Raw genomic sequence first — 13,358 nt, 5'->3', positions numbered from 1 at the left:
GAATCTAAAGATTTACAGCCACTCCTATTAAGCATGAACTATTCAGAATTCAGATTCACTTACTGGCAATCATTATAGTTTTGGAGTTTCCTCCCAGGCTATCTTTTAATAGCCAAGTCAACACCGAGTCCCTGTAAGGCACAAATACTTGTTTCTTCTTTGAAGGAGGATTTGTTGCATCCTGAGATAAATCAGCTGTAATAAGAAGATAGAAAAAAAATTAAAATTAGATATTTTAATTCATTTTCAAAAATGTGATAGGCCATTATTTGTGTAAGTAAACAAAGATATTTAATGACTAAAATCACCTCAAGACAGACAAGCACAAAAACCAGAGACTTACCTAAGGCAGAAATTACATTTCCCAGAGTAACTAGAGATTTGTTAATATTCCCTCCTTCCTTTAATCTAACCCCTGTGGCACCAGTGGCATCTGCTCTCTCACTTCCAGCAAGATCTACCAAATGAATCTTGCTAACAGTTTCACAAGGCATTTCAGAATCAAATTTAGCCTAAAGAAAAGAAAAAATAAAACAAAGAAAAGTATGTTAAGCTAATAAATACTGCACTTTTACTGAATCAAATTTAGTGGCCTTTTTCATGACATGACTAAATTTAACTTGTTCACAATAGGAGATCTTGAGAGGACAGGTATATTAAAGATGCTACTGAAAGACATTTGATAACGAATGGCTGCATAACTCCCATATTATTTCTTTAAATTGTAATATTTACAACTTTTTTAGCCATTTACAGACAAGCTTACGACACCATGAGTTTTAATTTACATGATGCAGTGACCATGTACTGCACTCATTTCATCAAGCTTACAATATTTGTATTATATTTATATATTGCTTTCAATAAGTTATAGCATGCACAGACAAATTTACACTTAATTTCTCCCCCAACTCCAAGTTCTCTTCATCTAGCAGGTCATCCATGGCTTTCTAAAAAGCCCCCAAAAAACAACAACAAAGAGCATTGGAAGTCATTAGAAAAGGAGTTTGCTACACAGACTATGCTCTAAAGAAACATGTCCAGTCTCTTGAAGGAGTTTTGTTTTGTTACCTGAGTGAAGTTGATTGTGAAAATGGCATGTGACCTGCTGCTAACATCATTCATTCCAGTTGCAGCCGTCGTCCTATTTATATTTCCTGCATCCATAAGTTCCTCAACATCAGCATAATTTTGGACTAAATGTTTAGACAAGTCTGAAGCAAAGCAGAGTGTTACAGTATGCTCATATATGTCCTTAATTTTCTTTACAAAAAGATTCAAATTACCCTCACTACTGCAAACTATTGCTGCAATTAGTGTTTATTGTCATACTTGTTCATCACCTAAGGAAAGGAATGAGGCTTCATATGAACACTGGACAACTTACACATTTACAGCAAAAAAGAAAAAAATACACAATCCTATTAAATTATTTAGTAGAATAACATGAGCATAATCCCACAAGAGACATGAATCTTCCCTGGCAGAGAACAGATTAGGACAATTAGATCCTAATAGATTTTCATTTCATCTAGATATCCAAGATTTATTAATTATAGTCAACAAACCATTAAAACCAATTGTGTCTCTTAACATTACTTAAAAATGTGTTATAAATTTGCAGATAAAAAACTCTGTAATAAGTTTTGGATTGGGAAAGCAAGTAGAGATGCATAATTAGAAGCTATTCCTTCAATGCTTTTTACCAAAGTAAGGCACTGCATCCACCATAATTTATATTTTAAAAGATAAAATGCCCTACACAATTAGATGCTACATTTTAGAACATATAAAGGCAATAAAATATGCAGTGTAAAACAATTTAAGTGTTTTTACCCTCAACATATGGCCCTTCTTTTGGATGTTCCCGTATTCGTAAATTGTTCGTTTTTGATGACTTCCTTCGGAGAAGATCTCTCACACGCTCATTATAAATTTCCAAATAACTGAAAGAAAAAGAATAGAAAGCCACTGACTGATTCAAGAGCCTTTTATAAAAGGAAAGCCATACTAACACAAGTATGAAAGCAAAATGCTCAGAGCAAAAACATAGACCCAAAGTTGGCTTAAGATAATAATGACTACAAGGTATTGCATCATAAAGGAAAAAGCTAAAAAGGCAAGTGGAAAGAAAGCAGACATGAGCAAGATCAAGACCTCCTAATGTTAGTCTGAAATAAAGGGTAAAAAAAATGAAGATGCTGTCCAGCAGCAAATGCATTTGCACTATCATATAAATGACACAACATGCACAGCTCTTGGATTGAAGGTACAAGCACTGCACATTTTGACTACAAGTGCCAACAAAAATCAATTACAGGATTGAGGCCAAGCATAAAAAGTCATTTTTGAAAAATATGCATTCTTCCCAGATAAAATGAAACAGAGTGTTTGTAACTGAAACAAGTTTGATAACCTGCAAACTCTTAACATGCCAAGACCTACCTGACTTCCGTTCGAAAGGATGCCTCATTCCGCTTTGTTTTTTCACTTATTTTGCTGAATAATCCTTCACAAATTCGTGGTATCAAACCTGCATCACCCTGCAATAACAACAACTCTTAATTTCAAGGCTACATATGCATGCACAATATATTTTGAAAAATAAAACCCTAGATGACTAGTGGAGAGTTTAAGACTCCAAGAAAGGGGAAGAAATCAAAACTTTTCAGCAAACACTCTTGCCTTTTATTTAACTGCAATCACCTTGCCACTTTAACCCTTTTGTGTGTGGAATGTACAACCAGCTTCATTTATTTGCTACTGGAATACATTTTGTCCCTCTCATTCAGTTTGAATAATCCCAATTGCTTAAGGCAGAGACTGGCTCCCCAGAGTAAGTCACGAACTGCCTTATTTCACCAGTATCTTTAATTGCCTCCATCTCATTTCACTGTGGACTTGGCAAGAACTGCAGAGAACAGGACAAGAGCCATATACGAACAGCCATGGGACATTTTCATTCAAACCCCCAATTCTCAGGTCACAGTCCTTCCTGTGTTGAAAACTGCAACAGGTCCTCTGAATAAATTAATACCGATGACAAAATTAAATCTTCATTCACCATACCCCACAATCCAGCCAAATTTAATTTGATATTAACTACTGAATGTTTGTCTCTGCAAATAAAGAGTTTTTATGCATGAAATGCTCGGTTGGTTTAATAAAGCAAACTGAATAAGATCTATCCCACTGAGATACCCAGAAACTTAGCATGCAGCTTTCCTTGCTGGTCCAGCCAAGCAGAAAGCTGTAGCGAGGGCTTTCCCCACAGCAGAGGAGCAGGAGTGCCACACAGGTCTGGTCTCATCTGACACAGGGGTGCTCACTCCCAGCTGCCCCAAGCGACCAACTCCTGCTGAGGCCATCTCCCCACCACTTCAGGGAGATGGCAGTTAACACTTCCTCAGAGCCATGGCTCCCTGGAATAACACGACAGGATGCACACATACAGATGAGCTTTGGGCTAAGAGGAGCAGGAGCAGCTCACAAAACAGTCTGTCAGCTGTAATTTCCCTCCAGTCTATAAATATGTAAGAGATTCAATGTGATGGACTAAACATCTACAACTGCAACAAGAAATGCTCTTGTGTTTAGAGTCAGGGGCCTTGTAATTAAGTGGGATGCAAATTAGGACAAGCCAGACCACGCATTCAATATGAACATAGACTAGGCACTCCAGGCACCTAAGAGCTTGCCTGGTGGGATTCTACAGATAACTGGCAACAGGAAAACACAAAGCAAATGGATTCCCCCTGCACCAAACTCTGACAGAGCTAGTGCTCCACAGGCAAAGATTTCTCTTCTTGGACTCCTACAAAAATCCAACCCTTTCTGTCCAAGCACACTCAAGTTGGCTCCTATACTGGTCCCTCTGCCCTCATTCTTCAGTTTCCCTCTGCATTCTCTGTCACAACAATCATGTTCCAGGTGCCACCTCTGAGCTTCTCTTCCTTCTCTTTGCCCAGATAAAATTCCCAATTCATCATCCAGTCACTTCCAGTTTCTTAGTTATACTTTATCCCTCCATTCTGCCTTTTCCCAACTTCTTCCTCCTCTTAATCAGTCTCTCTATCCTTCTCAAACCAAGCTTCATTCTTTGAAATAATAATCTCTTCTCTACTCCTATCTTTCCTAGTTCTTAACATGACTGCACCTTGGTTAAAAAAAGAAAATCCTAGATTAAGGGAAAAACTTGCAGATTAATCAGGCTTTTTTGGAGACACTTGCCTCTGGCAACAGAGGAGCAGCTTTTCCCAATATCTGTCAATTATCAATCTCTATTTCCAGGTAAAATTTCATGGGTCAGTGTTGGAAATTCCCACACACATTTTATTTTTTTTTTTTTTACACAACAGAAGAGGGAATATACTTTTCTTTCATCTCATGCTTGGAAACACCTGAATAGTTTTAATTAAAGCTTAGGGAAAAAAACATGGAAGATCTATCACAAAGTTTTAGGCAAATCATTACTGTCTGACATAATCCAGCAACCACAAAAAGAGGCTTAAAATAGGAAGTACAAGCTCTAAGTGAGTAATTTCAACCTTAGCAATATAATGTTGAGAAAGGAAGCACACACAGTTCCCAGAGTATTATGCTAGTAAAATGTACATCTTAAAGAATGTACACTCTTTATTGGAAACTATATTTAAACACTTTTGCCTTTTCACCCTCTAGAGCTGAAGAGCAGGATCAACTACAGCTTTGACTGTTTTTTTTTTTCCTGGCCTACAAAGTTTCCAGACATGAAAATCAGAAGAAACAAAATAGGTAGTTCACTCAAAAGCTGAATTTTCTCATTAAAAGCTAGTTCTTCTTCTGTGCTATCTAACCAGAAAAATCCTTATTGCAATTTAAATGTACTGAGTTTTGCCCATGTATCTTGACCATAAGGAGCAAATTACTCTCTTCCTTTCTATAGCAGCCTTTCAGGTCTTAGAAGACTTTTAATCCACCATAGTCTTGCCTTCTCTGCATATCCAAGTCTGAATTTCCTGATATTTTATAGATATCTGCTCATTTCAGTACCTCTCCTCAACATTCTGACTGGCTCACATATTTCTTGAAATGATTGCTGTACATAGAATTGCAGAAGAAACCTTTCAGAGCCAAGAACAGCAAATATTGAAAACAAAACGAGAACAGAACCCAGGCTTTTTAAATTGAAGTAGGGAAGAAAGAATACTTATTTCCAATTCAAGTTTTCTTATAGCACTGTAGTTTCTCTGACAGGGCCATCAATTTGAAGCATTTAACTTGCCAGCTGAGTATACCTTATATCCACTCTATACAAAGCCAGATTAAAGTATTTATGTATCATGCCAAGAAGATTAGACCTTTATTACTGAATAGTGTCAAACAAACTCCAGCATCTATTCATTTGCAAACTGTTTTGATAATTACAGTCATTATATATAGTGAGGCAGTCTCATAAAAATGTCACTTTTATGAATTTCTTAAATAGAAATCCACACCTAGGTTGTGAGATCTTTTCTGGTTACAAAAGTCTATTCTGCTTATGATATTGAGGTAAATATAAAGCTACTTATTTTGTGACAACAAAGAAAAATATTTACAGCTAATTTACTCTCCTAAGCTAGAGGAGGTGCAAAGAGCCCAATCTTACTACATTTCAGAAGACTGATCTATCCAAAGAAGGATAAGCATTAATTTTCTCCTTTTCATTTCTACTGGGAGAAGACACAATACATTTATTTTCCAAGGATTAAAGAATGAAACCTGCAGAGGCTGCCCAGCAAACAGGCTTCATCAGTCAGTCTTTCTAAACTGCTCCACCCCAAACAGTTTAGTGGGTTCTCTCTGTCCTTGAACAGTCACAGAGGCAACTGCGAGAAACCACTCCCATCCTTCATTCACAAACTGCCAAATACCTCCTGTCACACCTTCCTCTTCCTGCAGTGCTCAACAGGACATAATCCTTAAAATTTAATTTCCTGTATAACCTCATAAGGCTTTGATGAACTACTGTCATGCCCAATTTCTGCTTATTGCCCAACAGCCTTCTCTAAGGACCTATTTTAGTCTTCTGAGTCTTCAAAAGAGGTTTAAAAAGCACATATCTTCAGAAAAAGCTGATCATTAATTTTCTCAAAATCAGTATCTCCTTTTTTCTGTCTCAAATTGGGCATAGAAAATCAGCAGTAACATTAGAAATTTTTGGTTTCGTTACTGAACAAAAATTACTGGTTAGAAGGCGTGATACATGGAAGGGTTAGTAGCATACAGACAGAAGCAGTATTAAAAATTCCATAAAAAACATGCTAATTTTAATCCATTCCAACAAAAATATACACCTGCTCACTCAATGTGGCACAAAAAGTGAACATTATCTACTTGGAATTCTCCAAGGTTTTAAACATGGTTTCCCAGAGCCTGCTGCTAAAGAAACTAACATGTTCTGGTCTAGACAAGGGGTCTGTGTGCGGGTGGGAACTGGCTTACAGGCTGCACTCAGAGGGTGGTGGCAAACAGCTCCTTGTAAAACTGGAAACTTGTCACGAGTGAGGTCTCCAGGAATCAATACTGGGCCCAATGCTGTTTAACTCTTCGTAAGTGACCTGAACAATGGGACCAAGAGTAGCACAATAAAGTCTGATGAAGACACCAAAGCAAGTAGGGAAGTTGATGCTTCAGAAGGGACAGCCACCCTGAAGGAAGACCTGGATAAACTGGAATAGTGGGCTAACAAGAATTTTATTAAGTTCAACAAATATAAGGTCTTGCACATGAGAGAACATAATCCAGGAGCACAGCAAAGGCTGGGATCTATCTGGCTGGAGAGCAGCTCTGCAGAAAGGGACTTTGGGGTCCTGTGGACAGCAAGCACCACAAGAGCAAAGAGTGTGGCAAGGAAAGCCAATAGGAGATACTGGCAGCATCACAACAAACCAGGGCAGGGATGAAAAGTCATTATCCCACTCTACTCAGCACTTGTCAGGTCACACCTAGAATACTGCACTCAGTTTTGGTCTCTATCATAAAAAAAAGATGTGGACAGGCTGGAAATGGTCCAGATAAGGGCCACAAGGATGACCAAAGGACTGGGAAGCTGCCATGCGAAGAAAGGTAGAGGGAGTTGGATTTGTTCAGCCTTGAGAACAAAAGGCTTAGAAGAGACCTTATAATCATGTTCCAGTATTTAACAAGTGCCTACAGAGAAGATGGAGTCTCCTATTTCCAAGGAGTCACATACTAAGTACAGTGGTAACAGACACAAATTACTCCTGCAGAGAATAGGACTGGATACAAGAGGACCATTTTCCATGAGAACAATCAGTGATTAGAATTATGTCACCAGGAGAGTAGTGGATTCCAAAGAATTGACACTTTTAAGATTCATATGAGCAGGATGCTGGGCCATCTTGTCTTGATGATGCTTTTGCCAAGAAAAGTTAGGTCAAACAATCCTTGAGGGCCCTTCCAAGCTGGTATTCCTCAGCTGAATGAAAACACAACGTACCGCATTTCCCATCATGGTGTAGGACTTCCCAGAGCCCGTCTGTCCATATGCAAAAACAGAGGCGTTATAACCTTCAAAAGCAGATTTAAGCACCTCCGTACCAAGATTTCTGAAAACCTAAAAATAAAATAAAAAGAATGTTTAAGCCAACAGAAGCTTGGGGAAGAATATTGTCATCAGCCCAGCATGGCAAATATTGAAGAATACCACAACACAATGACAAAACACATATTTACTATAGCAGAGGAAATTAATATTTCAAATAAAATACTGTCTTACTACCACATTTCATTTACAGCGCTGGAGTGATTTGCTTTTTATTTGTTTCTCTGTCACGGAACACTTGACATGTCAAATTGCTGCTTTCTTTTCTAAAGCCCCAATGTCCTTCAGCAATCTCAGCTACTCCATTCACTTTTGTTATTGTTATTACCTTTTTGTATCTTATGTATCTTACATTATTTGTATCTTATGTTATTATATTCTGTATCTTCACCAACTCTCCACATTCTGCAAATATCCAGTCCCTGCTCAAAAGGACACACATTTCCATGATTCTGTCAGTTTCTTCCTTTCTCTTTTTGGAGCATTTTATTGGTTGGTTTTGGTTTTTTGCTTTAATCAAGTGTAAAAACATGACCCATAATCTTCTCTGCATTTTCCCCATAAGTGGCTTTCACATAGCAATGCTTTTTAGGTTGGCAAACATGGAAACTTGTTTTTAATGTGGTAAGTGACCCTTTTTCATCATTTAACCCCTTCTCATTTACTCTCAACATGTAATAACTAGCAATGATCCTTCCTCCACATCACACAATACGGGACTCTGCTCTCACTGAATAAATTCAGCTCTCACCAGATGCCTTCACCACCTTCCTCTACAACACTGGCTCACTCCAACATACCTCACAGATCTGCCTGACCTTTCATCATCATTACCCCTCATTTCAATCCATACCCCTCACTGGGCGAGGAGTAACACTTGGTGCAGCATTTCTCCCAATTAAAATATTAATCTGTGTCTCACCATCTACACATGATTTCCAAAAATCTCATAGATGCTTCACATAGTTTAACTACTTGTCTGCAATTTATGTGGTTTATATTCTCCAAGGCATACAAGCAATTTTTAATAGTGAATGGCACAAGCACAGTATAACCTCACAGCTTCTCCCTAGAATGAGTGCTGGGTAATTTCTTTAATCACTAATCTTCAAATGTGCCTTTGGAATACCTCACTTGACCTTCCCTCCAGCAAAGGAGAGTGCTGTAACCAGTTACATCTCTCAAAGAACATAACAGCCAAAGCTACTTTATTCTTTCCCCTAGTTTTCTCTGCGTCCAAGTCTTTATTCATTGCTTTTTTTGATGGAATTTTCCTTTTTAAAAATTTGTGTATGTTTTGCATGTGATTTTAGGTAGTGCATAGGACAGGTACAGTCAGCCTTGTCTGAACACACAGGTTAGAAGCAAAGACTGTCTGGATGGGACACCGGTTTGTCACAAATGGGCAGCAAATATCAAAACTCTATTTTTTTCTCAGTCAGGAATACAAATGAAGAAGCTTGATGGCAAATTGCCATCCCCACTCTAACTTTGGAATACTAAAGTTTATTTTGCATCTACAAGGAATATTAATAAGGTATGCAGTATTAGACAGATTTCCACTTCTTATTTTTCTGCCTTTCAAATGGAAAAATATAACAATTATGAACAAAGGGCACTAGGCAACCACATCACCAACAATCAAGATCAATTTTATTCCCTGGCAAGATGAATGCGAAAAAGAGGCCCTTCCATGCCATTGGTGCAGTAAATTGTAATTTCTGCAGGAACTTGATAAGAGCTTAACTACAAAGCCTTCCAATTAAATATGAAATCATTAACAAAAGCAGAACAGTACCTTGTGCAGTGCATGTTTAGGACTTGCACTCCTATAGTTTAAAAACTCCTTTTGTTTTTGAAGCACTGCACACAGTGTAATTAAAACAACACCTGAGAAACAATATTTTTGTAGCTGAGCAAGAGAAGTCCACACTCCTGCCAGTCCAGATAAAGGAGGTGTCCAAGGCTGTGGAACACACTTTAACAGGACAATACTGAACACAGACATTGAAGCCACATTTATGATTTATCCTATCATTACCAATCATAAAACTCACATCTTTAAAATTTATTGCTCAAGGCTGCTGCAGCCATCAGTATATGGGCATTTTAATTTATTTTTGTTTCTACTGACATGGGCAAGTTATAGTAATCTTGCCTCTACCTGACCCACTCTGAAAGAGGTAAATGGCACCAGAAGGAAAAGGGGAACTTCTCACTTATATGTGGAAACTGGACATCAATACAGACTACAACCTGGATATCTATTTGTAAGCATTCAACTTTACTATGCAAATGGTTGTTTTGACAAGAATTTACCTGATTGTTTCACAGCAAATTTGGATTCTGGAAATAACCTGCACTGTAACAGCAAGAGCCTACTACTACCATGAATCTCTTCCTGGGGTTCCTCTAATGTGGTCTTGTCTAACACAGCTTTCCAGAAGTATCTAAATGCAGGTATCTAGAAGATCCAAGAATTAAATATCCATAAATTTAAGTCACAACTCATGCATGACAAGAAGCTTCATTTAGAATCAGAGCAGAAAAATACATTAGCAAAGCTGCTTTAGTTAAAATAAATAATAACCTGACTCTGCATGCTCAATTTAAAGCATTTGCTAAAATTCTAGCAAAGCCATATGGCCTGAAACACCTGCCTAAAACCATTCACTGGAATCTTAGGTTCAAACCAGTGCTCTCAAATACATTACTACTTCAATTTGCCACAGTAATTAGGGTATTTCTACACTGAATGCCAGATGAAATGTATGTTTCCTGGTATTTCAAAAACCAGCAAAAAAAAAATGTTACTTAAAAGAACATCATCAAGAAACAACAATCCAGAAAGCTTAAGAATATACATTACCAGACCCTAATATCTCACTGAAATAAACGAAGTATTCAGAAAATAAGAGGATGTATCACTTACCCTGATGTTAAATGAAAAATTCCACGTCTGAATTCCCCATCAATTATAGTCATTATGTATATATATTATATATAATGGCAAAACTTGTCATTCTCATAAATATTTTTAAATGGCTTCAACTTACTGTTTCTTATGACTAGTTTTAATCGTGAGGCTTTTTAGGATTAGCCATTACAGCATCCCTGATTTCAAGGGCTCCTGAACAGATGGTACACATACTAAGAAGGTTTGTACCCAGCTGGCTTACAGGATATTCAGTAAACTGTTGCATTATTTTTAGGGGAAAGAATTACTCGCAGTTGAAGCTTACAGCATCAAAACCAAAAGAGAAGTCAGCAATCACAACTTACTTGAGATTCACTTAATAAATTTATTAGGGAATGGGAAAGAACTGAAAAGTTCCACATTCAAATGAAATGCAAGGTCACAAAGGGTCTGTTTATCTGAATAATGCCTACAGCTCCGAGTTTAATCTTCTGTTCTGACTATGCAGAAAGAAAAACTGTTTTGTCCTTTCCTTAAGGTGAATACTCAAGGGAGGAAAAAAAAAAGAATCTTCTTCAATGTGTACCAAGGTTTTTGGACCAAGGGGAAAAAAATACACACCACACTTCAACTAGGTAAGATTGTTTCTAAGTGAATTAGAGCTACGTGCTTGTTTCTCAAAAGTGATTTTTTTCTAAGAAGTTTTTCAAAACCAATTTCAGTGCTTAGAGATGCTTTCTAACTTAACCTTATAAACATTAATCAGACAAAAGAACTTGAAAGAAGGCATTCAGCCTGCTGTATTAGAAAACACGCCACTTACATTGTTAGATAAGTTTAAAAAAAAAGAACAAAGCAAAATTCAAACTCTCAGGTATAGAGAAAATTTCTAAATTACAGAAGAAGCACTTTCAGTGGAAAGAAGTTTCATGGATTGCTTCAAAGACAAAGAAAAGGGAAAGGAAAAATTTAATTATTAACATCAGAAATCCTACCATTTCTTGAGAAACAAAGTTGGGACTTTTACTGTCTGCTGAGAAATAGGAATAATCATAGGTAAATGTTTTCGTTCTTTCTCGTCCTGTGTCTCCAGTAGCACCCTCTGGTATCTATTAAAAAAAAAGAAAACAGAGCTGGTACAACACATCCTGATGAAGTAATTAAAAACATTTGACAATAAATAATCAGAATGCAAATCTAATATAACACTATACACATTTAGAAATGTTGACAGGTAAAATTATGATTCCAACAACCCTGACAAAATTAGGAGCAGGTATACCCTTCAGTAAGGAAGGAAGACAGCCACCTCATAAAGCAGCACAGCAGGAATTATTTGAATTTTAACTTACTGCTTCTAACCCCACAGCACATTTTTGTCACAATACTTAGGTTCAGTTAAATGGGTCCATATATGCTGTTATTATAATCAGGGATTATCCTACACATATAATTTATAGGAGCCAGAGAGATGTTTGCACTGTGAACAGCACTTCACCATGGAGTCATAATTAAAAAGGTGTGACATACCTGCTGTTTAAGGCAATCATCACATTCAAGACATGACCGCTGACACTGTACTTCAGCAAGACTCACCATGCTCCAAATCATTCTGAAGAAACTACACACTGAAACTCCTTTTCATATATTAGTCATGAGAAACTATCTTGCAAAAACCAATTTGCTGCACATGACATCTCTTGCTGAGAGAAACGTTAAAATATACCATCAAAAGGTTATAGCAAGTGATGGGTATTTTGGGTTTGGTTCATTTTCATGGGAATTTCAGAAGACTTCTACAGATGAAGCAGAGATTTAATAGCTATCAGAAACATACCTCTATTCTATTGTTGGATTTTATCTGCCAGCTAAGTAATGACCTGAGTGATAAACCCTTGAAAAAATGATGAGCTAGAGCCTATAGAGTGTTCTTCAGAAAACCACAGTGTAGCAAGTTAACAGTGTAACCTGATTTCCCCAAAACATTAATACTATATTTTAACAACTAGAGGCCATTGACCACAGTGCAGCAAGCATCACTGTTTTGTCCAGTCATATTTTGGCAGCTATTGAGTTATGACTTCCTTTCATAAATTGTGTTTGCTCACCTTTAAGTTTGTGATTGTTGTTTTATTTTTTTCCATTGAAATAATAAACTTCGCATTAAGATCTTTCTCCCTGAAAAAAAAACCACAAAACCAAAAAACAACAGACTTGAGTAAGTTAAATAAAACATACCACAATTACCCAGAGTCACATTTCCACCCATCAGCCTGCCACAGTCAATTCTCAGATTAATTTTTTTATTTTATTTTAATTATTGTGCCCAATGTTTATTTACTTCTATGGCATATATTTGAAGCACTTGGGCTTGCCTCCAAATTCCTTTATCTAGAAACAACAGAATTGTGAGGAAACCTGCTTCAGAAATTTAACTCTGCAAGTCAATTAAGTGGTTTATTCTTAATTGGAAGCACTCCGATCCAAAACCCAGTTAAGTCAAATATGTGGCTTTAAGGAAGGGCAAAACAGAACACAACAATACAAGCCCCAGCTTCTCACCAACATTCCAGCAGCAGCAGTTCCCAATTATCCATATAATCTAGCTAACAGGGACTGAATGTTTAAACCAGAAAAACCTAATATTTTAAAACTCCTTTAGAAATAAGGTACTAAACATGTTTTGAGTTCTGATGCATCATAGCAGTGAAGGAGAGAGACTGTACTACCAACAAAGAATTACACAGGTTTGTGGCTTCCCAAAGCACAAGGATGCCAGGAAGGAAAAAATTCAGTTCCAAAGAAATGTTTTCATGCAGTTGCATTTATTTCACAATTGCTTCTGACTGTTTT

General features: G+C 37.1%; 1 protein-coding gene across 12 annotated transcripts in view; it reads right to left on the bottom strand.

The window, feature by feature from the left end:
- KIF16B (kinesin family member 16B) overlaps window positions 1-13,358 on the bottom strand; it is a 135,339-nt gene that overhangs the window by 107,551 nt on the left and 14,430 nt on the right. For all 12 annotated transcript variants that reach the window (XR_010359580.1, XR_010359582.1, XR_010359583.1 and 9 more), the window contains exons 2-9: window positions 12,614-12,683; window positions 11,501-11,614; window positions 7,484-7,600; window positions 2,446-2,543; window positions 1,837-1,946; window positions 1,072-1,214; window positions 344-512; window positions 64-195 (exon numbers count right to left, since the gene is read on the bottom strand). Coding sequence is in view for 7 of the 12 variants with exons in the window: in XM_064415400.1 (XP_064271470.1) it covers window positions 64-195; window positions 344-512; window positions 1,072-1,214; window positions 1,837-1,946; window positions 2,446-2,543; window positions 7,484-7,600; window positions 11,501-11,614; window positions 12,614-12,683 (953 nt within the window). In the remaining 5 variants the exon portion in view is untranslated. The remainder of the gene's footprint in view (window positions 1-63; window positions 196-343; window positions 513-1,071; window positions 1,215-1,836; window positions 1,947-2,445; window positions 2,544-7,483; window positions 7,601-11,500; window positions 11,615-12,613; window positions 12,684-13,358) is intronic.

This window comes from Passer domesticus, chromosome 3 (assembly GCF_036417665.1).
Source record: "Passer domesticus isolate bPasDom1 chromosome 3, bPasDom1.hap1, whole genome shotgun sequence".
Taxonomy (NCBI): Eukaryota; Metazoa; Chordata; class Aves; order Passeriformes; family Passeridae; genus Passer; species Passer domesticus.
This window is presented reverse-complemented; position numbering and strand designations above follow the sequence as displayed.